Here is a 25,899-nt window from a genome sequence, read left to right on the forward strand (position 1 = left end):
ATAATTTGATGCATACATCATGATAGGATTATAGAGTTGGGAAACTTAATTATCAACATAAGAGTTGTTAATTGGATAGTTGAAAGCTAAGAATTGGAATAGGATTGTTATTGGTGAAATTGGATGCCTTTGCTCTTAATGTCTTGTTTGTTCTTAAGTTTTATTGTTATTGATTTATTTATTTTCTTAAACTTTCAGCAATTTTATCTCTTAGTATTAATCTTCACAACCAATATTTCCTTTAATTTCCTTGCTCAATAATATTTTCAATTTCATTTGTGCATTAAGTGGTTAGTTATCAAATTAAATCACCGTTCCTTGTGGGATTCGACTCCGTATTTGCACTTCTATACTATCTACGAATCGTGCACTTGCAGATAAACATGATTATAATTAATCTATTTTAGGTTGCTCTAATTTACCTATCATTGACACTCCCCCTCAAGTTGGTGCATAGATGTCATGAATGCCTAACTTGCTTAGTGAGCTGTGAAATACTGTAGTTGTGACTGCTTTGGTGAGCATGTCTACTAATTGATCTTTAGATTTTATGAATGGAACTTCAATGAGTCTTGCCTCAAGTTTTTCTTTAATAAAATTTCTATCCACCTCCACATGTTTGGTTTGATCATGTTGAACCGGATTGTGAGCAATGTCAATCGCAGCCTTGTTGTCACAATGTAGACGCACAGCATGCTTGGGCCTAAATCCCAAATCTCTTAGTAAGTTCCTCACCCAAAGCAGTTCACATACTCCATGTGCCATGCTTTGGTATTTTGCTTCATCACTTGATCTAGCAATGACCTTTTGTTTCTTACTACGCCAAGAGACTAGATTTCCTCCAACAATAACAAAGTATCCTGATGTTGATTGTCTGTTAGTTACATCACTAGCCTAGTTAGCATCAGTGTAGCCTTTAACGTCTAGATGATCATGTTTTTAAAACATTAATCCTTTCCCAGGAGTTGACTTTAAATACCTCAAGATACGGTTTACAACATTCATGTGTGTTTCACTTGGTGCATACATAAACTGGCTCACCATGGTCACTACATATGCTATATCTGGTCTAGTATGTGCAAGATATATTAGCTTACCAACAAGCCGCTGATATTTCTGTTTGTTGGTAGGTATCTGATAAAGATATTTACCAAGTTTGTGATTCAGCTCAATTGGGGTATCTGCTGGTTTGCATGATAGCATCCCGGTTTCTGTCAAAATATCAAGAACATATTTTCGTTGTGATATAAATATTCCTTGTTGTCAGCGGGCCACCTTAATGCCCAAGAAATACTTTAAGGCACCAAGATATTTCATCTCAAATTCACTTGCTAGATACTTTTGCAGTGTTGCCTTCTCTTCTGGATCATTTCCTGTAACCACCATGTCATCCACATATACAATAAGAGTAGTGATTTTACCTTTCTTATGCTTTAAGAAAAGAGTATGATCTGAGTTGGAGTCGACATACCTATGTTCAGGGGCTTTAAGAAAAGAGTATGATCTTAGTGCTTTAATGTCGAATGAGGCAATTGCAAGCATTTTGGACTTAACGTTGCTGGATGTACTTCTGTGTCTGTTGTTGGAGTCGACATATTATAATTTTGTAACTATTTAACGGTTGGATTAACGTCCTCTACAAATATCAACAATCTAAGATTCTTCAATCCAGAAGATCCATACATCGGATTTTCAATCCGTAAGTTTCTAAGGTCCTCAATCCGAAAAAAAATAATAATACCACAGGGATGTTGGTCTCGTTAAGAGCTTGCCGTAGACACCAAGATCACCTCAAACGGACGTCAAACGGAAGAGATACAACTTGGTCAAGAAACCGGGTTGAACGACCGATCATCCTTAAAACGGGTCAAGATGACCCAATTTGGGTCTGGATCCCTCCTTGGCTGCACCTGCAGCTGCAGGGCTTTTAAAAGGGGTTGGGACAAAATTACCAAAGTGTCCCTAAACTTAAGATGCCTCTAACTTCTTCGTTGTAACTTTGATTCGCGCTCGGTTTTTGCGTTCGCGTTCGTGGAATGGAGTTCTATCCAAAAGCACTAAGTACAACCTCAATAGACTTATGAATTTTAAATGGCTAGCGATGAAGATTCAAACTTTGTAACTAGTGCATTAAAGCTCTAAAATTAACAGAAATTTTTTAAAATAGAATTCTGTAGATACAAAATATGTAGATAGCAATAATGAAATATAGGGATGAGATTTCACACGACAAGAGATCTGTAGAAGATGGTATCGTAGCACCCTTCCAGAGCTATAGCAATAGACGTCATCTTCAAGTGATCAAAGAAAATTTGATAGGCGTCATCCACCCCGCCAACTTTTAGTTATTGATGTTAAAGTTTCTTATTTTATGTAAATAAAAAGTTACATAATAAATCTAAATATGAAACAAATAATACACTACTACATCATTTGGTATCTTAAATGTTGGTGTAATAATAGTACTACGTAGACACCGATATGTGAAGAAAACGAATCTAAAATGAACTAGAATTCATGCCCAATTTTATTTTTTATTTTCCCAAACTTGTTAACATAGTTTGATGCATGCTTGCTTGTCTATTTCTCTGGTTAGAATCTGGTCTCAAATTGGCACACCAAGTCCAATGAGAGAATGGTAAGCCATTTTTTCCACCTGTTACAGAGGAGTCACACTCTCAAAGCCATTGCAGCTTCTAATTTGGACTTGTACAACTCTGTCAGCTCCTTCTGTGTCATTGATGATCTTGCAACATTGTCTACGTGGCGCCTGCCCATTCAATCATTACCCAAAATATGTTAAGCTAGCACTAATCAACTTAATTGTATCCACACAAGCAATTTCAGCACATATTATGGCACAAATGGTGCTCAGAATTTAGACAGAAAATCCTGCAGAAGATTGAGGTGCATGACATTTTCCCTATACGGTCAATGCATTTAGATTATGGGCCAGTGCCTCTAAAGTTTAATGCATGTCAATTTTTTCACAATTTGTCACGATTTTGTCACCAATAAATTGTGACAAAATTAGCCAACAAATAGCCCATGTTCTTATAACTTTATGACCCACTTTGGAAAGAAGAAATCAACTATCAAAATCAAAGTATGGGGGTTTTCTTTGATTAGAGATAATTGCAGAATGTGAGTAGTCAGTTCATTAAAAGAACATAGTTGATTGACTAACAGAAATGGATACTCTTCGGATCCCTTCAATTAAATCCACCTAATCATCCAATTCAGATCTTTGAAATTTGATTCAACAGTTAAAGTTATTATAACTTTTAAAGAGACTTCCTGTTTTTAACCGTTAGATCAAATTTGAAAAATCCGAATCGAATGTTTTGGTGGATTTGGTGAAATCCTTTCCTTGACTAACTCCTCACATCCCCCATCATTTGCCACGTATTAAAAAACAACTATAAAATGTGCGGCCTATACTTCAGTACCTTTTCCAAGAGAATTTTCCTAATGGAGAAATTTTTCCTCACCTTATTCCACAAGTCTGGGTTGAATTTGGGAGCTGAGACATTGAAAACCTCAACTTTCAAAGCATGAGTGTAGTCACTTCGGATGCAATCATTTTGCCCTTTGTCAATATTGTACCTCTTGTAAGTAGTCAGGGTCTCACCCCCACCAACACTTTCAACCCGATCTAACATATACACAACCGATCTCTCACACGGGTCCGAACTGACGGGTTGGGTATTAAACGTGAACAGGCGCGCGTCCCAATTCTTCCACGTCCAAAACGTCTGCAACGCCGTTTCCAGCTTCTTAGCCGTCACCAAAAACGGATACAACTGCACTGTGTAGCCCCAAGATACCGAAACAGACCAATTACGCCTCAAGTCGTAACAAAAACTATGTTGTACGGTCCGGCCCGGATCCACTTTGTACCCGCTAACCAACTTCTTGACCGAGTCAATCGGGTTCAGGTTTGGAAATATCGACTCCACGTAGTCAAAATGGTGGAGTGACACCAACGGGGTCACAGGGTGCGCCGCTAGCAAACCATACGGGTTGCCCCGTATATCAAGTTGGTGAAAGCCGAGCTCTTTTGTTAGCGGCACTCCAATCTCGCTCAAGCAACCCTGGATCTTTTGATCCGAGCCGTAGAGTTTATCATACCGATCAATGCAGCCGTCCAAAATTTTAACAAGCTCAGCAGCCAATGGGTAACTAATGGCAAACCCGCCACCGCCGTAAGCCATAGTGTATGAGTGGATCACATCTTGCTCCACACTCTCCGAGTTCCCACCAATATAGTACATCTGATTGTGATCGTATTTCGCTAACACTGAAACTAAGTTATCGGGGAAATATACCGTATCATCGTCCCCCATAACAAACCACCTCACATTTTCTAAACCTAGCTCGAAGCTCTCTTTCACGATTCTCGCCATCCGAACCGCAGACCGTGAGCCATACGGACACGAGTACTTGAACCGTGACGTGTCCTCGGAGACTCTGTACTGTGGAAGGGTCTCCAGCCACGTTATGTTTGGGGATGGTTTCTCGTCCAGCCAAACGAACCCGCGAGTGACGTTAGGCTTCCACCACAACTCGGTGTAGCGTCGGCGTTTGTCCCACGACTCCACGGAGCCTCCGATGCCAAACAGAATGTGTGAAATATTTGTCTTTTCGTGACCGTCGGCTGAGATGCCGTTTTGATTGAAGTCGGTGACTACGTTGGGGTGTGGAGGGAAATTATGGGAGCGGTTTGAGAAGGCGAAGTAGAAGATGAGAGAGATGGAAGCCACGGAGCAAAGAGTTAGGGTTGTTTTCATGGCGAGAGAGAGGACATCAATGGCTCTGGTTAGGAATTTCCAGAAATTTAAAGGGTGGTCGTGAAGGGTTTTTGATCTTGCAAAAGACATATCAATGAGAAAATAAATTTCCAGGAAAATGGAAATTATGAGGAACTCAATCTATCCCAAGGGATTTGTTGAAGATTTGAAATTTATCTGAAGGTTTGGGAAGGGAGGGAACACGCACGTCTCCTTTCTTAATTGACATATTGGCCGGTACATGCTTTTAATGCAGTCGCTCTAACTCTTTTTGTCTTCCTTTTGTTTATGGTTAATGGTTGACTCTTTTGTTAGTTTGGTAAGCTATTAATTGATATAGGAAAATTAAGGGGGTGTATTCAATTGAGATTTTGAGAGATTTTAATTATTTTAATGAATTTAAGGGTATTCAATTAAGATTTTAAGTGATTCTCTAAAGTTCAAGGTGTATTGAATTAGAATTTTAAGATAGTTTATTAAAATCCTTAGAAATCCGGCTGTATTCAATTAGGATTTTAAAGAAGTTTATAACATTCTAGGTGTATTGAATTAGAAATTGATTTTGAAGAATTTGAGAAAGTTGAGAAATTAGAGGGAATTGAAGAGATTTCGTAGTGTATTTTAAGCATCTACAAATCGCATTTCTTCCCATAAGATTTCGAGAGAATTGAATCAAAATTTTATATGGAATCTCCACAAATCAATTAAACTCTATAAAAATTTCATGGATTTATAAATCCATTAAAGTCTCTCAAAGGGGGTGTATCCAATTGGTATGTTGAGCGATTTTAATTCTTTTAATGAATCCAGAGGTATTCAATCAAGATTTTAAGTGATTTTCTGAAATTCAATGTGTATTCAATTAAGATTTTAAGATAGTTTATTAAAATCCTTAGAAATCTAGGTGTATTCAATTAGAATTTTAAGGAAATTTATAACATTCCAAATGTATGCAATTAAAATTTGAATTTAAAGAATTTGGAAAAGTTGAGGAATTTGAGGGAATTTGAGAGAATTTGTAATGTATTTTAAGCATCCACAAATCTCACCTCTCCCCATAAGATTTCGAGGGAATTGAATCAAAATTTTACATGAAATCTCTACAAATCAGTTAAACTCCATAAAAATCTGTGGATTTATAAATGGGAACTTTCATGAAAAAGGCTTGGACTAAGTTTATTTTAATAAAAAAAACCATGCTATAACTTTATTTAATTAAAATGACTTAAATTTTAATGAAAAAACCTTAAATTTTAATAAAAATGTTAAAGAACTTAAATTTTAATAAAAATGATAAAAGAACTTAAATTTTAATGAAAAGGACATAATTTTAATATTAAAAAAATTTATAAAAAAAATCTGATGCACGGACTCATGTGTCCTCACACTATTTATGAAACTTCTACACTGTTTATGAAAACTTAGGACACTATTTATAAAAATTACTACATTGTTTATAAAACTTAACAAAACTACACCACTGTGTTGTGCTTGTAACCCAGCCCACTCTCTTTTCTTCCCATTTTCTTTCTTCTTTTCCTTTTCCCTCGTGAACACTCCAGAACTCTCACTTTCTCCCTTTTCGAACTCTTTGCCTTCTCTCTAAACCACCATAGCCAAAAAGAACTCCAAGCACCATCACCACAAATTTCAATTTAATTGAGACCCCAAACCATCAAATACAAGACTTGCTCAAGCTGGGGATCCCTATGGTACCATTGCATGTTAAATTCTATAATGGGAAGTAGGATAATCCAAGCAGGTGTTCCCGATGAGAGTTGCTCTAATGGAATCGAGCTACAACCTTTGAAAATATGAGGTAAAATTAGCTTGGTTTTGTTGTAATCTGTTGCTAGTAATGTCTTCTAGCATCTTGGATCAAATCTGGGTTTGAAATCTAGGTCTGATGGAGTTTTGGGTGGGTGGGTAAGGGATGCTACACAAAGGATATTGAGAAGAAGAAGAAAACAGAAGTCAATATTAGTCATGGCGACAACTGAAATAGACACAAAAATCACAAACCAATCGATTTTTCTTGGTCCAGCCAGGGAAGCAGTGAATGACAGCTGCTTCTTTACAGACGTCACTGATCGCGATTTTTTTTTTTTATGTTTTTTTATTTATTCTTTTTGTCCTTATCATTAAATAAAGTTAGTGTATGGTTTTTCATTAAAATGCAAATATTTGAAGCCCTTTTAATTAGTTTTTCTTTTATAAATCCATTAAAATCTCTCAACTTCTCAATTGAATACACCCCCGTAAATCTCGAAAAGGACTTGGATTTTAGCGCTCTATATAAGGTCATCCTGCTTTGGATTTTAGCCCTCTATATCTCACTCTAACGACCAAAGGTTCAAAAGTCAAAAAATGATTAATTTGTCCAGAAAATCATCTTCGATAGCTTGCTAGGTTATAATTATATAGAGTCTACCAAACTATTATTTGGCCAAAGGGGCATCAAGTTGGCCAAGTGTAGCCCCCTTTTAGTTTATTTTTTAGGATCCAGCTTCTCTGTTGCAATAATTTGATTCAAATTCAATGACTATGTTTGAAAATATACCACGGTAGTTACTTAAATTAACCAATAAATTAAAGTATAAACTTAAAACTAGTGAATTCTTGAGGGACTATGTTTAGCCAATTCGGTTAGAGATGTTATATGAACATATGGCCTAACACTATTCATTTACAAATAATTTCTTACAAGGCTATAATTATAGACAATGCTTTGTTTCCTTTCAATTGTAGATGGCATAACTTATCTCAAGGGAAAGGGATCCTCTCCGGATCCCCTTCACCAAATCCACCCAATCACCTAATCCGGGCTCCTGAAATTTGATCCAACGACTAAAGTTATTATAACTTTTAAAAGGGCCCTCCTGTTTGTAGCCGTTGGATCCAATTTCAAAGGTCCAAATTGATTGATTGATTGGATTTGGTGGAAATAATCTAGAGAGGATCCCTTTCCAGTATAGCCTAGATTGTAAAAAAGTCCAATTCTTTGTGATTTGTAGTATCTCTACACTATACCATAAATCGGTTTCTATAGCAGCCCAGAAATGCTACAATAGCAAGTTTCATACTTTTTATAGCATTTTTCTATTGCTTTAAAAAAAAAAATTCTATAATAAAATTGCTATGAAAACTTTACCGTAGCAATTCCAAAATGCTGTAATCAACTTTCCATAGCAATTTTCAAATGCTGTGATAGCTTTTATAGCATTTTTATACAACCCATTGCATCTGACAGCATAAAGAAAACATTTATAGCAGTTTTTTGAATCATTATACAATCACATTTCACTTGGGCAACACTAATTCAACCAAGAACACAATTATAAAATCCCTCAAAATAGACCATACATGTAATCAACTAATTTTCGCTCAACCAAAACTGAAGAAAAAAAGGAAACAACCAGAAAAAAAAAATTCCAAAACATGACCATTAGACTTGTCTTCGAGAGAGAATTATATATCTATATATATTGAAAATGAAATTCTAATTTTAATCTCTACCAAAATTTTAGATTTAAAAAATTTATAGCAGCTGGTCCCTTATTCCGACTTGGGGCTGGTGGCACTATCTCCCTTCTCCTAGCCTTCCTTCTTCCTTTTCTCATGAATTGTTGCAAATTTATGTTTCGTTTTAGTATTGTGGTCCATAATTGTCTCATTGGTGAGGTTATTTGTGATTCCGTCAATTTTTATTTTTATTCCATTTTTTGTAGCTTTAGTACTGCTTCTGTTGCATAAAATTCATGGTGATATGTGATAAGTGACACATGGCAGTATTTCAATGATAGCTGACATGTCAGAATTATATGGTTGGAGATGGGTGTAATTGGTTGTGGTTAGTTAGAATCTTAGAGATAAGGAAGGGTAGTTTCGTAAGTAAAGTGTGGGATGGTTATAAAAGCATTGTAAACAATATACATTTCATTCATTCAATACAATCAGTAGATTACCCTCTGTTTCTCAAATACTTTTCTTCTTTTCTTCTTTCGAATCCTTTTCTTCATTTTCATAGCTATGAATAGCTGGAGATACATATGTTATCAATATAGACACTAGTTGGTTTCTTCTCAGTTTCTCATCAAGGTTGGCGCATCTCGTTGTGAATGAGCCACCTTTTCTTCATTATATTGAAATTTTTGTGTGGATAAATTCTCAAGTGACGAATTGAGAAGTGTATGACCTTTGCATCAAGAATGGTGCTCCTTTGACTTTGGAGTGCCACCTCATTCTTCCAAATTTCAGTATGGATGATTTCAAGACTTGGATGTGTTCATTTGCCATGTTGGCTTTTATGTTTTGTTGGAGGTCTCTTGATTGGGGACGTATTGGATCTAATCCATAATGTCCCCTTTGATCTTTGTCATCAGTTCTCCGTATTATAATACAAATTGAAAATAATAATAACTTTTGCTAGCCTATCCATTGTACAACTCCTGGTTTTGCTCTTGCTGGAGAGTATGTGAACTGAACTGAGAAATTTGTACCATATTTTCCCTTTCTGCTGGATCCCTCTCATATTTGTACAGTATCAATCAAACCATGCTACTTGGGGAAAAAAAGTTGGATACATTCTACTTTAATTCTTAAGTCAAATGTCCATTTTTTACCTTCCATGGAGGAGTCAAGACTCTCAAAGCGATTGCAGCCACTTATCTGGACTTGTATGACATTATCAACTCCTTATGTGCCGTTGATGACCTCAACACATCGTCTACGTGGTGCTTGCCCATTAAAAAATTTGCCAAACATGTTAGGCGCTACGAAAAATAATTTCATAAACATATATAGCAGTAATCGCACAGAAGATTAAGGTGCTACAATGGTCCTGTATATGAATCAAATTTCTTTTACCATTAAATCTTTAATCAAGCATTCAAAACCGCCAATATCTAAAGGCCAAAAAATACAGCACAATAGATTTTCACTTTACCTATGGTCAATGCCTCTAGTATTGCATGTCAAGATCAAGTCTGAAAGCTATGAAAAAGTTACCAATGAAACAAAGCTTATATTAGTCCATATGTTATAAATAGGTAAAAGTAGAGAAATAACCTTTGCTAAGGGCGAGGACGAAGTGGTGCAAAATATCACACTGACAAAAGTATTGCAGATATTAGAAAATGAGGGATACTGAAAGTATTATATTTCTTTATTTTCTCTTCTTGATGTTCTTCACACTTTGAACAACCGAAGTGCTCTATTTATAGAGTCACCTCAACGAAAACTTACAAAATTTACTATTAGCATGTGAAACTTTACTATACACATGTGGGCAAATATATCCACTTTTTACAACATTCTCTCTTGGATGCCCATATATCAACATCAGTTGCCTCATTAAAACCTTGCTTGGAAAAACCCAGTGGGAAAAAAACCATAGCGAAGGAAAAATAGTACAACTTTACCTGAATGGTGTTGAGCCTGCTTATGTTGCCTCGTTAAAACCTTGATAGGAAAAACCCAGTGGGAAAAATCCTAATCAAAGGAAAAAAAGTACAACATGCATGTTTCATGGATGCTCCCCCTAAATTGTATCTCCCCCTGATTCCGCATTCTTCAAATTTGTAAGCCGACGTAATCCGATTCCCTGCACCAACTTCTGAAATGTGCACTTTGGTAGAGATTTGGTGAACAAGTCTGCTAAATTTTCATTGAAACGGATTTGTCTGACTTCAATAATTTTACCCTTCTGAAGCTCATGTGCACTAAAAAATCTTGGAGATATGTGTTTAGTCTTATCACCTTTAATGAATCCTTCCTTTATCTGGGCGACACAGGATGCATTATCTTCATAGATGACAGTTGAAGTGTCTGTCTTTGAAGGTAGACCATATGAATTCCGGATGTGATGGATCATTGATCTTAACCAAGAACATTCACGACTTGTTTCATGTAAAGCAATTATTTCCGAGTGATTGGAAGACGTAGCAACTAGCGTTTGCTTCGTTGATCACCATGAAATTGCAATATCTCCATTAGTGAACACATATCCATTTTGTGAGCGGGCTTTATGCGAATCGAAGAGAAAACCAGCATCTATGTATCCAACAAGGGTCTATTCATTTGTGGGCTTATTTGAGTAGAAGAGACCCATATCTGTTGTCCCACGAAGGTATCGTAGAACATCTTTGACTCCCTTCCAATGACGAATTGTTGGAGCATAGCTGTACCTGGCTAACAAGTTAACTGAAAAAGCTATATCTGGTCTAGTACATTGCGCTAAATACAATAAAACACTTATTGCGTTTAAATATGGTACTTCTGGACCAAGGACCAGTTCATCATCTTCTTTTGGATGGAATGGATCTTTCTTAATGTCCAAATAACGAACGACCATTGGGGTGCTAAGTGGACAAGCCTTGTCCATGCCAAATCGTTTCAGTATTTTTTCAATGTAAGCTGATTGATGGACCAAAATTCCATTATCACAATGCTCAATCTGCAAGCCGAGACAATATTTTGTTTTCCCAAGGTCTTTCATTTCAAATTCGCTTTTCAGATATTCAACAGTTTTGTTAAGCTCTTCAGGGGTTCCAACTAGGTTCATATCATCGACGTATACTGCCACTATAGCAAATCTAGTATTTGATTTCTTAATGAACACACAAGGGCATATGACATTGATGGCATATCCTTTTTTAATCAAATACTCACTGAGACGATTATACCACATTCGCCCAGATTGTTTCAGCCCATATAGTGATCACCTTAATTTGATTGAGAACATACCTCGTGGTTTGTTAGTTGCTTCAGGCAACTTAAGTCATTCTGGGACTTTCATATATATGTTTGTATCTAATTCTCCATATAGATACGCGGTGATGACATCCATAAGTCGCATGTCAAGTTTTTCTGAAATCACCAAACTTATTAAGTAACAGAACGTAATTGTGTCTATTACAGGAGCGTATGTCTCTTCATAATCAATTCCAGGTCTTTGTGAAAAACCTTGTGCAACGAGTCGTGCTTTATATCTTGCAATCTCGTTTTTCTCGTTGCGTTTCCTTGTGAATACCCATTTATAACTTATGAGGTTCACACCAGGTGGGGTTTAGACTACTGGCCCAAAACCACTTCGTCTTTCCAAGGAATTTAATTTTACCTGGATTGCATCTTTCCATTTAGTCAAATCTTGTCTATATCTGCATTCATCAACAGAGCGGGGCTCAATATTATCACTTAAGATAATTTCAGTTGCTATTGCAAATGCAAACATGTCGTCGATGATTATTTCATTTCGATCCCACAATTCATTAGTACATGCATAATTTATGGATATTTCTTTGCTTTCATGTACTTCTGTCTCTTCAGGGACAGGTATCTCATCAAGGACATTTTCTTTTTCTGGAAGTACAGAATCACGAATTGTGGATTTATCATTCAATTTCTTTTCTTGAATGATATCATTTGGGTTCAACTGTACCCTTATCTTTCTCTTTTGAGGGCTGAATCTTTTGAACCTGGGGGTCTACCACGCTTTAGGCGTGCACTGGATGAATCATTCGCTACCACTTTATTTTGTCCAACAGGGACATCAATTCTTGCAGGTGCGTTTGCAGCTGGTATATGTGACTTTGTCACTTCAGAAAGCATCATTAAATGCATCTGGCATTTGATTAGCAATACCTTGAAGATGAACGATCATTTTCACTTCATTTTCACATTGAGTGCTTCGTGGATCAAAATGAGATAAGGTGAGAACAACCCATGTCAGCTCTTGCCGTTCTTCTGGAACGGTATTTTCTCCCCCTAATGACGGGAAAACTATCTCATCAAAATGATAATTAGCAAAACGAGCTGTAAACATATCCTCAGTCAAAGGTTCCAAATATCTAATGATAGATGGTGAATCAAAACCCACATAAATTCCCAGTCTGCGCTGAGGTCCCCTTTTAGTTCGTTGTGGCGGTGCAATAGGCACATAAACAGCACAACCAAAAACTCATAAATGTGAAATGTTTGGCTGATATCCAAACACGAGTTGTATTGATGAGTATTGGTGGTTGGCTATATGTCTCAATCAAACCAATGATGCTGCATGTAAGATGGCATGTCCCCATGCAGAGACTGACAATTTCGTTCTCATGAGCAGAGTGCCGGCTATTAATTGAAGCCGCTTGATAAATGCCTCTGCTAAACCATTTTGGGTATGGACATGAGGAACAGGATGTTCAACATCAATGCCCAGTGCCATGTAGTAATCATCAAAGGTTTGAGACGTAAATTCACCAGCATTATCAAGTCGAATGGACTTAATGGGATGATCTAGGAACTGTGCTCGCAGCTTAATTATCTGAGCAAGAAGTCTTGCAAAAGCTACATTTCAAGTAGACAATAGGCAAACATGTGACCGTCGGGTAGATGCATCAACCAAAATCATAAAATATTGAAATGGTCCACAAGGTAGTTGAATAGGTCCACAAATATCCCCTTGAATTCTTTAAAAAAATGGTGGGGATCCATCATCAACCTTTAGTTGTGATGATCTAATTACCAACTTCCCTTGGGAACAAGCCTTGCAAAGGTTATCATTTGAGACATCAATGTGTCTGCTCAATAATGGATGTTCATTAGAGTTGGTAATGATTCTACGCATCATGGGATCCTGGATGACCTAGACGATCATGCCAAAGCATGTAAACCTTTGAATCCATGAACCTTTGGTTCATGATAGCATGTGTCTCAACTGTCTTTATGTATGTATAATACAATCCACTCGATAAACTATGCAACTTCTCCAATATACGCTTCTGGGTATCATTGGAGGTAATGCATAAATATTCCACATTTTTTACACTTTTCGTTTCAATGTGGTATCCATTTAGATGTATGTCTTTAAAACTCATCAAATTTCGAATGGATTGAGTAGCATATAATGCATTATGTATGGACAATATTGTTCCATTTGGTAACATAATCTGAGCTTTTCCTGAGCATTCAATTACATCTGATTGCCCTGATATTGTTGTTACCTTTACTTTTGCAAGTACCAAATTTGAGAAATACTTTCAATCTCGAAGTATTGAATGCGTGGTTGTGCTATCTGCAAGACAAAAGTCTCCGCCATTGCTCTTGTTTTGAGAATAACCATAATTTTTATCCATGTTCTCTGAGTAAAGAAAAAGCAGTTTATTCATACTGGAATACTACTTTTATTGAATTGAAAATGCGAGCATTAAACCACAAGTACAAATAGCAAGAGTACATTAAACATAAATAATTCAATCGGACCCATAAACTTCATTCCCTCTTTCATTAATAAAGTTTGTAGGATCCGGGTGGGTTGTGTTTAACTATCCTAATAAATTGGTCACTGGATCAGGTGTTTCCATTGGTTGAGCCTGGTCGAAAAAATTGATCTCGACACCCTTCTCCTTGAAAGAGGCTTGATACAATTCCACCAGATGCTTTGGGGTGCAACAAGTACGCGCCCAATGTCCGTTGCCACCACACCTATGGCAAACTCCTTCAGGATTTCTAGGAGTGTTCATATGAGCTTTTCCTTTCTGGCAATTTGCATTTTTAAAGCTCGGGACTGGATTATGCCTTGGAACCTGGTTGTGAAACTGGACACCATGGTTCTTGCCCTTCCCGTTCCATCAGCCTCGCTTGTGGCCACATCCTCATTTGTAATTATTGCCACGGGAGGATATGGTATTCCTTTCAAGGAAAGCAGCATTCACTTCTGGGAACGGTGTTGATCTAGTAGGTCGGGAATTATGGTTTTTCATCATGAGCTCATTGTTCTGTTCAGCTACCAAGAGCACAGATATCATTTGGTTGTATTTAGTGAAGCCTCGTGTTCTATACTACTGTTGCAGAAGCATGTTCGAGGTATGAAATGTGCTGAAAGTCTTTTCCAATAACATCTCATCAGTAATAGTATCCCCACAGAGCTTCATCTGAGAGGTAATTCTGAACAATGCCAAATTGTACTCAGCCATTGACTTGAAATCCTGGATTCTTAGGTGAGTCTAGTCATAACGAGCTCTTGGAAGAATTACCGTTGTTTGGTGATTGTATCTGTTTCTCAAGGCCTTCCAGAGGGCTAACGGATCTTCAACTGTTAAGTACTCGCTCTTTAGTGCCTCATTAAGATGGCGACGAATAAAAATCATGGCCTTTACCCGATCTTGAGATGATGAGCTGCTCTCTTCCCTGATTGTATTTCCAAGATTCGCTGCTTCCAGATGGATCTTGGTATCCAGTACCCAAGTAAGGTAATTCTTTCCAATAATGGCCAGGGTAGCAAAATCAAGCTTTGCCAAGTTTGCCATTTTCTTTTCTGAAAGAAAAATGAGGTGTGTAAGAACTTGCAATAATATGTGTTCCTGAGGAATATATTGTTAGAACTTCTAGTTCTTATAAATTTTTGATCTTCAGGCCAAAATGTTAAGTACTCAAAACTTCAGGCTCGAGATTTACATGATTAATGAGAATGACAATTGTACCGCACCATTCTCATCGAAACAAGTATAGGATGAACGATTATTCTGCACCACTTTAAACAACAAAAAATTTAAATATGTAGAGCAAGGTGGACGATTATACCGCACCACCTAAAATTGAGATAAAATTAAATATGTAAAGCAAGGTGGACGATTATACAGCCCCACCTAAAATTGCGATAAAATTTAAATATGTAAAGCAGGGTGGACGGTTATACCGCACCACCTAAAATTGCGATAAAATTTAAATATACATAGCAGGGTGGTGATTATTCCACACCACCTAAAATTGCAATAAAATTAAATAGCAGGTAAATTTAAATATGTAGGATAGGGTGGGCGATTATACTACTCCACATAAAATTTGCAGTAAAATTAGATCTGCAGTCCAAGATAGGCGATGATACCGCACCATCTTGGATTGCATAAATAAACACTGAGTTAATAGTCAAGAGTTACACCAAACAAGAAATCAAAGATATAAGTAACTATTAGGTTAAGAACTAGAAGTAAACATGGTGCAAACAGTTCTTCGCGTGAGTATATCCAGCAATTGAGGCAGAGGAAGAAGAAGAACAGTAAAAACCTTAGAGGAAACTTTTTTTTTCTTCTTTCGGTGAAGGGAAATGAGAAATGATTAGAGAGTCATGCTGATAACGTGTTATAAATAGGCAAAAGTAGAGAAATAACTTTTGCTAAGGACAAGGACGAAGTGGTGCAAAATATCACACTGACAAAAGTATTGTAGATATTAGAAAATGAGGGATACTGAGAGTATTATATTTCTTCCTTTTCTCTTCTTGATGTTCTTCACACTTTGAACAAACAAAGTGCTCTATTTATAGAGCCACCTCAACGAAAACTTGCAAAATTTACTATTAGCATATGAAACTTTATTATACACATGTGGGCAAACATACCCACTTTTTACAACACCATATTCTTAATTGTTGAGTATGCCTAACATGAATAGTATCCAAGATAATTCATGCTAAAATTTTTAAATTCCTCCCCTTATTCCACAATGTAAGGTTCAACTTTGGAGCTCAGACCTTGAAAAATTCAGCTTCCAAGGCAGGCTTGCCGTCACATTTGCGACAATTTATATCCACTACGCTCGTGAGCCTCTTATAAGTAGTGATGTTCCGCTCAATGCGTATTAGATACAAAATTATATTAGTTTAGATCCAAAGGCTTGAAATATTTAACAACTTGATAAAGCAAAAGAAGAAAATGAGTTTCTCATGGTTCATAATTTTTTTTTAGTACATCGATATTTTTACACTAAGGGGAGGGGGAGTTTGGCTTAAGACACACAATAGGCAACCTAATTTGGTATCAAATTCGTCATCCACAAGATTCGAATCTAAAACATTTCACTTCCAAGTGAAGATGAATATCATCAGATAGTAGTACTGAGTGGCTCATGGTTCATGAATTTTAAGTTAGTTTTTCTTTATTAAGTTCTCAAATATTTTAACTTTGAACCTAAACTAATAAATCTTATGGTTCATATACCTTAAGTCATAACCAAAACTATGTTGCAAGGTCCGAGCGAGTCTATTTTAGAAACCCTAATTAGCTTCTTGACCGAATCAACCCGGGTTTGGTTTGGAAGAACTAGTGGGCCAACGGGTACGCCACTAACAAAACATACGGGCTGCCACATATATCGAATTGGTGGAACCCGGATTCTTTTGTCTGCGGCATCCCGATCTCACCCAAGTAAGCGTGGATCCTTATATCTGGGTTGTAAAATTGATCATTTTGATTAATGCGCCCGTCTAAGATTTTGACAAGCTCAACCGCCAAATGGTAGCTAATAGCAAATCTACCACGACCATAGGCCATACAATCTATGTTGCACGGACACTCTGAAACTCCGAAGTGTTGGACACCTCAACACACTCCTAACATATCCCGAACACGCTTTGGACACAGTCAGTGGTTTGGACACAGTTAAACAACCCGACATGGGCATTTTATAGAGTCCACAAGTTTAGGTGGAACCAAGTTTTAGGAGGTGTAGTTAAAAAAAAATTAAAAAAAATCTCATATATATCGTTTATGAAGATAAAGATAAGCCCAATCCTACGATTCATTGTATCGTTTTTAGCAAACTACAATGGATTTGGGCTGCACAGAAATTCCCAGTCCTACGAATCATTGTGCTCAGGGATGGATATTAGAGCAAGTCTAATGGTAGTAATTTAGCCCAGGTCAAATTGGATTCTACCCAAAATGGAAATTCTGACCTTCAAGTGGAGACATTCCTTTGTCCAAAAACAAAACAAGTGGAGACATTCCAACCTAGTACTGAACGAGCCAATGGCAAGAAGGGGGGCCATAATAGTCTCTCCCCAAGCCCAAGCAGCGAGAAAGAAGAAAAACAAGCCGACGCATGTCCGCACATGCGGGCACCTCGTGTAAAGGGACTGTTGCTTACAAAGTTTATTTTGTGTGCTTCTTGTACTAGCAGAAACTGGTGTCATAGAATCATAATTACGTACAAAATAACTTTTTTTTGACGAAATTAACGACAAACTTTATATCCTTAGTTTTTGTTTTGTTTTTTTTTATCCACAAACTTCTTTTCCTTTCAAAAAGCATGATTACAACATTTTTGACATAAGACTTCAAATTGCAACATTAGCCCAATTGTAATTTGAATCTTATAATTTGACATTTCCTTTGGAGATGGTTTTAAAGTATGCATATTTTTGTTCAAGATATAGAGAGCAGTTAAACTATGTGTGTGCATGTGCTTGTGATGCATGGTATAGGAACATAGTCATAGCCATATGAAAGAAATTGGACAGGATGTAATATAACTAATGGAAGAAAAATATTCATTTTTATAGAGGAATGAAAAATTTTAATCAAAAGAGAGCAATGAAGTCATGAAAAAAAAATTGAGATAATTATATCATAGGCACCGGATCCTACTTTGAAGTTGAACAAAAATTAATAATCATGGCTCAAAATGTAGTAATGAAATTGTCTTTCAAGATAAACTCTTCCTCTATTCCATATTTGCATGGTTTCACTATAAAACAACACTCTATCATACAAAATAGTAAACTAATTAAGGAAGGCTAATTGATATAAGGCTTTAGTTTCATAACACTATAACTCAACAGTTAAACACATTATTTTTTTGTCAATTAGAGAAACACAATAAAGTTAGCTAGGAGCAAATACACATAAGTTGAAGAATGCAGAGTATTCAACCGAAAGCACACAAATTGAAGCTACAAAATGAAAAACTTCAGGGTAGGCCCGGACCTCTCCTAGTCCTCAAGTGGCTCCACCCCTGGTTGTGATATTAGATAGCTACTATAAGGATGCCATATGTTAATTTACATGTGTTGAAAGTTAAATTTTTTTAATGGGTAAGATGTTGAGTTTCTATCTATCTCAAGTTCAAATATTTATCTCCCCTAAGTTTATGTAATGGTTTCAAATCCTAGAATCCTTCCCCTTTTCCTTAACAATAATAATTTCTCTTAAAAATGGAAGTTTTCAACTTGATAAATGTTTTCAGCTAGGGAGGATTTTGGGCCTTAGATCGTGGTGTGTATTAATCTTGTATCGGGCTACTGTACCTTAATCTTTGTGTGTACATATTCAGGCCCATATAGATTCTACAAATTATAGATTATGAATTAATTTGTAATAATACAATATAATCATGGATTCAGTGCACAACAAACTCAAGAGTCCAACAATCGATGCATAGAAACCATATTCATCCAATTCACACCAGCAACATCGTTATAAGATTCCAGTTTAGGTGCTTAATTCCCACGTATAGGAATCAACCTCAACTCAACTGTGGAGACATAAATTAACCACACAAATTAAAATGTGCCATGTGAATTATGCGCTCAATGTGACAAAAATACCCCTGTTGACGTTAGTTCATTAATACCTCAACCCTAATGGGTAAGCATACCCGTACACTGAATGGCAAAAGCCCCCAACTATCAGGCACCAAGGCCTAAATTTCGCCAAGCACTCTAGGAGAAAATTTTCAGGTGCCGGAACCCCACCTCAGCAGTGAAATGTGGAGTAACCAATGAAAATTAGACACCTACATTCTTTTTCTTTTCTTATATTAAAACCACTCTTAAAACTAAAACGTCAGCCCCGAAACCATTAAGTTTAACAATGGGAAGTAGTGGTTTTTGTTACATTGTTAGAACTTTTGTTTGGAGAGGCAAATAAGAGTCAGAAATTCTAACAATTTTGCTCAAAAGAGCTATTGTTCTAATCGTAACAACTTTAGAGACTAATACTTACAAATATTTAGTAAAATCGTAATTGCATCGAAATTCAAAGACCAGTGTTTAAGTTTTCTTTTGTGATTTAATATACAAATAGCTAGCATGGATACTTAGCGAGCTCGTGAGAGCTGGGACTCCTTCCCATACAAATATACCCTTAATTGTCGAACAATATATAAACAATTACTCCCAACAGACCTACCTAATAACCCCAGAATTTATTCTTCAAAATTCTTTGACCAGAATAATATTTCATTCTCTCACTCAATTCTATATAATACCCCCGGCCCTTAAATAGAGAAGAGAAAAACGACATCTGAAACCCCATGTGCACCACTGCCACTTCCCTTCAAAACTTCTCTGTAAAACTATCAGACCTATCCAACTCATACCTTAATATATCAAGACAAAACCCAACCAATCACCATTAAAACCGTTTTACATAGATGTAGCACTTCGTAGAAGCCGAAGCAAACAATCTCACTTCCCCTAAATTAACAAGCCCCGTCCTTGAATGCACATTACACAACCATGCATTGGTTGTTTTAAATTTCTATTCTGCCTTTCGTTTTCACATGCAACGTAGAATAAAAAGTCCCACATCGAAAGCTTCTCAAATCATTAAAACAATCTTCATTTCATATCCTTTTGTGGAATATAATTGTTGGGTGTGACTTAAATTCATTCCTTCCATATAATTGACGTTTTCATATTTTTCCCTGTGAAACTCATTCAAGTCAAGTCGGTACAGTTCAAATTCTGTTTGGTATTGGTTTTTTTTTTTTTTTTCACCAAAAGTTATTTTGCTTTAGAGTTAAGCAATAAAAAATATTGGCAAAACTAAAATATCTTATTTATTTTAAAAGCAATGGCCTATTAACAACATTTTATTAAAACTGCCTATTGATTGCCTTTAAAAGCTGTTTTCATAAAAAAAAAACTGACTCGAGCCCCTAAAGAACATTTTCAATTATTGTAATGCCCTCATTAGTTTTGTTAAAAATGACATGATTTACACTGATTTTATCCTTGTAGAACAAAAGTGACCACGACCACCAACTACAATCACAAACCTTTCACCACCACCACCATTACAACCACCATTGTTGCCACCATCACCAACAATACCACCACAACCGCTACCACAACCACATCACCTGCACCACCACCACCACTACTGGCACTACCAATATACCCTTACCATTGCCGCTAGCACCACCACCATCACCACTGCAGTCATTGCCACTCCCTCAACTATCATATCTTTTTTTTTTTCATTATATACAATTATCTCACTTTTATATTAAATTTTTACCAAACGCATTACACTGTTTTTTCATACTCACATCACTTTTAAAATACAATTTATTAAATGCTCTTCTGCTTTATTTTATACTTGATTATTCTTAAAGCACATAAAAAATAGTTTATAAAAAAACACAACAATCCTAAACTGGTCCTAGTGTTAGATAAAAGCAGAAAATTAAAGAACCCAGCAGAATGATCACCCTTGTGTCCTGCAAGAAGTTGAGCACTGTGCGTACCTCGCTAGGGTTTGGGTTTATATAATTAATTTGATGTTGTTTGTAAATATAAAATCCGGAATTAGGGTTTTGTAAACTATACGATGCATACCACAAGCAGATCCAAAAGAGGTGGTGAGACAATAATATTCTCTTTTGTGATTAAAAAAAGTTGGTTTTAACTATAAAATGTAATGGTGATGAATAGTTAATTAGATTGATTCCATAGAGTTGGTGCCAATTTTGGACAGATTTGAGAAGACGAGGGGAGAGATAAAAAAGTGAGACAGATAACACAAGCAAATGGATTTTAGCGGGGAAAGGATACAGAAAACTGAAACAAAAGAGATCTGACGGGGGTGATGATAATAATACAAGAGAAAAGAGAATCGATGTTGGGAAGTATCTGACTTTATGTGGCTTTGAAAATCTCTCTCTCTCTCGAGTCTGAGTTAATTTTTTGTGTGGGTAAGTTGAGTTCTCTATGGCCTGGAATGTCAGTGAGGTATTGAATGGGAAAAAGAGTCACGATATTCCATGCAGTTTTTAGTCATTTTCTTCACCCTTCAAGCCCCACAAACAAAAACTCTACCACTCCTCTCTCTCTCTAACCTAAACTCTTGTCTGCACTCAGCATGTTGTTGATATCATGATTATAATCAAATTAACTGCTTAGTTAGCCTATAACAAGTTTACCTCAAAGGTTTTTTTTTTTTTTTTTTTTTTTTTTTTCAACCAAACCAAAGTCTACATATATTCAATTCATCTAAACTACAAGTAGAGGAATTCAAACTTGGATGGAGAGTGAGAGCAGTTGCTTTGGTTAAGCTCAGCTCAAGTTAAGTTAATTCTAGTCACATTTGATATTTAGAGTAGAGAAAGGAGTTGAAGCTCCCATTGTGGCCATGAGGAATGTCTTGAAAAAACAAATCTCAATTATATGCATAACTGTTCGCACATACAAGTAAGTTATATACTGGTATCAATTTCATTTCAATAACTGAGCAAACAAAGCTACACGAAGATAATGGTTTTACTTGAAAGGGGATAAGAATCCTAATCTCATTTTCTTAACTATTTTTAATGAACATATTAATGGGTATGGATCCTGTCAAGGAGCAAACAATTATATACAATGTGCTCGTAGGAAGTTGTAACTCCGAGTAAGCTGAGATGCATTGTGATTACCAACAAAGACGAATTGTAATTAATTTCTTCCTTTCCTTTAACTCACATATGGTTGTTGTTACACCCTAAACAAATTCATACAGCACTCCAAGAAATCAAATTAAAAAAAGACAGAGGCCTTGGCCTCAAAGAGGAAAGGCGAAAAAAAAGGTGCACATTGAGGAGGATTTCATCAAACAGAAATGACCAGCACAAGGTCAAGCAATTAAGTATACGTTTATACGATCAGCAGTTGATGATGCGTCTCTCTGCTACTTATGAACTTTAATTACCTTAGGTCGGTCACCAAGCCTGAGCTCAAGATCTAAGTCTTCTATGGAGCTGGAGCTAATTTCAAACCCTTCAGCTGATTGGACATGATGCACTTTATCAACAGATCCTGATTTTAGGAAGAAGGGTATCGATGATGGGACGTCATCCGTTTTTCTCCTCTTGCTGCTAACTATAGCTTCATCGCCGTCATCGGAGGCAGAAGTATGCTCACAGCGGACAACCAAATTCAAACTCACAGATAAATTAAGATCACTATTTGCGACATGGTGATCACCCTTTTCCCTACATGAACTAGATTCCACCTTTCTCGAAATCTTGTCTCCTTTGATATGATCTCTCTCGGCAGATCTTTTTTTATAATATCTGTTTATGCCCATGACAGACCAAGATTGAGGAGAAGACGCAGAAGAAGAAGGTGGGATCAGGGTTTGTTCAGCACAATTTTTTTTGCATGGTAACTGAGCTGAAACCCTAGAAACTGAGGACGGTGATGATGTTGCAATAGGGCTTTTAGGGTTGTAAACCTGGGCACAAACTTGATGAGATGAGAATTGAAAACTACCCAAAGATGATGAAAAGGGATTATTAGCACTATTTTGGAGAGAATGATCATGATCCTGATGATGATGAAGGTGGTTGTGACGGGCAGTTTCGTCATTTGGAGACTGCTTTAGTATAGCCCTGTCTCTCCTGTGAACATTCATGTGGCCACCAAGAGCTTGAGCTGAACGGAATTCTCTCCTACAGAAACTGCAAGAATAAGATCGCGGAGGCCATATGCAGCCTCCGAGAGGCCCTGCCGCATCTTCGGCGAAAGCTTGTTCTTCCCATGAATCATCGTTTGAAATTGGCACTTGAAGATGATGATCGTGATTAGATGAACTCAAGCCGTTGTGTTTGCGCTTCGCCCACATCCAGTACCGTGCTTGTTCCATTGTTGCACTGCTCTCTGCAGCAAGGCTCAATTGAAAGAAAAATCAAAATTCCAAAAAAAAAAGAGGAAAAATTTGAAAGTAGATGGGTTATGAAAGAAGTAGTGCTATAATATTTAAGTGTATATGTTTAAGTTGGAGACTGAAAAGTACATGGACTGATCTGAGCCATGGAAGACTGAGAGGTTGCTTAGGGTGGTGTCTGTTTGATTGGCAGGTAATCAAAGTGGCGAGTACTCTATGCCTTGCCTGATAAAATGGTAGCTGTACTTCTTCTTTTTGTTTAGTATTTCTGGTTGGCTTTCAGTCAGTATTCACTGAAACGAGAAGTATTATATTTTTTTCTCTGTTTTTATCTTTGGAGGGGGAAGCAATTATGGTTTAATATATATTAAATCACTGTTGCGAGGTCCTGATCTGATGAGTCCCTCTTGTAAGTTGAGGGTGCTTAGTGACAAACTGAAACAATCTGACTGAAATCTCCTCAAATGAAAGAGTGCCAAGATGCTTCAGTTCCTCCTCCTTAATTTGTACTTAAATTAGTTTAACCTCAACAATCAAGCAAAACGCATGATTTCATGCATAATCATTATTATTTCATTAGAGAACGAAATTTTTTGGAGTGTGACCGTCACACAATAAGATAATACGTTCTACAATTAAGCCGTCAATTAGGGCCATTAAGGAGATGGAATTGTATTAAACAAATTAATTTTTCCAACTAATTAACATATCATATCGGTCAACAAAGCTCATAAACAACTACAAGTATAATTCTCACTGAACAGTAAATTTTGATTAAGAGGCTAAAAAATTATTTAGCAGAGAGGTAGCCAGGCCTTGACAATTTTGTATTTATTCTTTTGTTTCTCTCATATTCCAAAGATATACACGTGTACCGAATATTGAGTCTTCTGGGTTGACAGGAAGCCGTCCGTTGTTGAACTTCTGGCAAGTACCTAAAAACCATATTTAGAACACATGACCGAAGGACCAAGACACATACAATATTGGAAAGAGAAGAAAACACCCCCATAATTAAAGAAAGAAAAAGAGGAAAAGCAATGGTGATCATGCAGCAGATTGCTCCAGGTTTATATTTTGATCTTTCCTTTCACTCCTTTATATCATTTTTAACCACTGGTTGTCAAACATAATTTATACAACATCAGATTACATTCTTTGATAAGATTTTTGCCTTTTGTTTTCACAAAACCTGCAACAGAACAATTGTAGGACTTGCCAATTTAGATTCTTATGTCCTTCTAAGGGCTGGTTTGGTATTGCTGTGCTTTGAAAAAAAGCTGCTGTGAGAATAAGCGGCTGTGCTGTGAGAATAAACGGCTGTGAAATAAATCAGCAGAGTGTTTGGTAAACTTTTTTGTAAAAGTGCTTTTGGAAAAAAAAGCAGTCTGATAGTGGATCTTTTCATTAAATGAGCACTGTAGTTCTATGTGCTTTGAAAAAAAGCCAGTTTTCCAAAGCTACAAATTGCAGCTTCAGCTTTTTCCTTTGATTTCAGCTTATTCTCACAGCAGCTTCCAAAATAAGCCATTTTTTTTAAGTTTACCAAACATCAAAAACACTCCCAGCTTTTTTTCATAGGAGCTTTTTTTAAAATCAACTCAACCCCAAACTGGGGCTAATTAAGTTTATTACGATTTAGTGATATTCTTCTTCGCTTGTATTACAATCTAGTGATATCCTCATATATATTAATAGGTTTACACATATGGTTGTACTTGTAATTATGTACCTATGTATATATTCAAACAAATTGACCCAAAAAATAGATATCTCCTAAGTAATTATTAACATATTTATGGGGAAGATTGGTTTATAATTATTAACATAGCTGATGAAAGCTATTAGAAGAGTTTGTTGGAAGGTTATAGAGTTAGTTATTTTGTAAACTCTCTCTGTCTCATTCTTCTGTAATCTGTTCAACTTAAAAGATACCAATATAAGATTTCATTTCCTTCTAAACCTTCATCATCTCTTCTTCTTCTTCTCTGTTCCACTGTAATTGAGTTTCATGCCTTTTTTCAATGTAGTTATTATATGTACATTATCAAAAGAGTAAGATCACAATTTGAACTGAGTTTACTTTTAATGAAAACTAATCATGGAGTACATACAGAAGCATGTGGTTGCAAGATTATTCTACTGGATATATGTGCTGAAGGGTAATAAATTTTCAGAAATATAATAGAATAATATATAGTTTTTATGTGATAAAACTACATAACTAGCTAATAATAAGTAGTTAAGGACAATATTAATGATGTTAGTAGTAGACTATGCTGAGCTCAAATTTTTTTAATCTCCAGTTCCTATCTTAGTTGGAGCAGGACTTCTACTTTTTCCAACGGCAACAAAAAAATCTTCGCCGTTTCACCAAGTGCAAATTTAAGCTTTACTTAACCTTAATTTGTCGACTTGAA

At 36.3% G+C, this 25,899-nt stretch overlaps 2 protein-coding genes across 3 annotated transcripts; both read right to left on the reverse strand.

Annotated features, from left to right (window-relative positions):
• Positions 1-2,339: 2,339 nt before the first annotated feature.
• LOC103433448 (uncharacterized) lies at positions 2,340-4,989 on the reverse strand. Its single transcript, XM_008371712.4, has 2 exons — positions 3,492-4,989; positions 2,340-2,770 (listed from the first exon to the last, which is right to left on the reverse strand). Exons 1-2 carry the CDS (start codon positions 4,878-4,880, stop codon positions 2,660-2,662), a joined length of 1,500 nt encoding a protein of 499 aa, XP_008369934.2. The 5' UTR covers positions 4,881-4,989; the 3' UTR covers positions 2,340-2,659.
• Positions 4,990-22,263: 17,274 nt separating this feature from the next.
• On the reverse strand, positions 22,264-23,783 carry SUP4 (transcriptional regulator superman). 2 transcript variants are annotated; one of them, XM_008371713.4, is made up of 2 exons: positions 23,609-23,783; positions 22,264-23,472 (listed from the first exon to the last, which is right to left on the reverse strand). In XM_008371713.4, exon 2 carries the CDS (start codon positions 23,456-23,458, stop codon positions 22,502-22,504), a length of 957 nt encoding a protein of 318 aa, XP_008369935.1. In that variant the 5' UTR covers positions 23,459-23,472; positions 23,609-23,783; the 3' UTR covers positions 22,264-22,501. The 2 variants fall into 2 exon arrangements, with proteins under 2 accessions (XP_008369935.1, NP_001288052.1); NM_001301123.1 differs by lacking the exon at positions 23,609-23,783 and having other exon boundaries at positions 22,502-23,458.
• Positions 23,784-25,899: the final 2,116 nt, after the last annotated feature.

Source organism: Malus domestica, chromosome 04 (assembly GCF_042453785.1).
Source record: "Malus domestica chromosome 04, GDT2T_hap1".
NCBI lineage: Eukaryota > Viridiplantae > Streptophyta > Magnoliopsida > Rosales > Rosaceae > Malus > Malus domestica.

Coding starts and splice junctions, on each gene's coding strand:
- SUP4 (XM_008371713.4), bottom strand. CDS start 23,458: ATGGAACAAGCACGGTACTGGATGTGGGCGAAGCGCAAACACAACGGC.
- LOC103433448 (XM_008371712.4), bottom strand. CDS start 4,880: ATGTCTTTTGCAAGATCAAAAACCCTTCACGACCACCCTTTAAATTTC. Junction 2,771..3,491: donor ACCCAGACTTGTGGAATAAG/GTGAGGAAAAAT, acceptor TTGAATGGGCAG/GCGCCACGTAGACAATGTTG.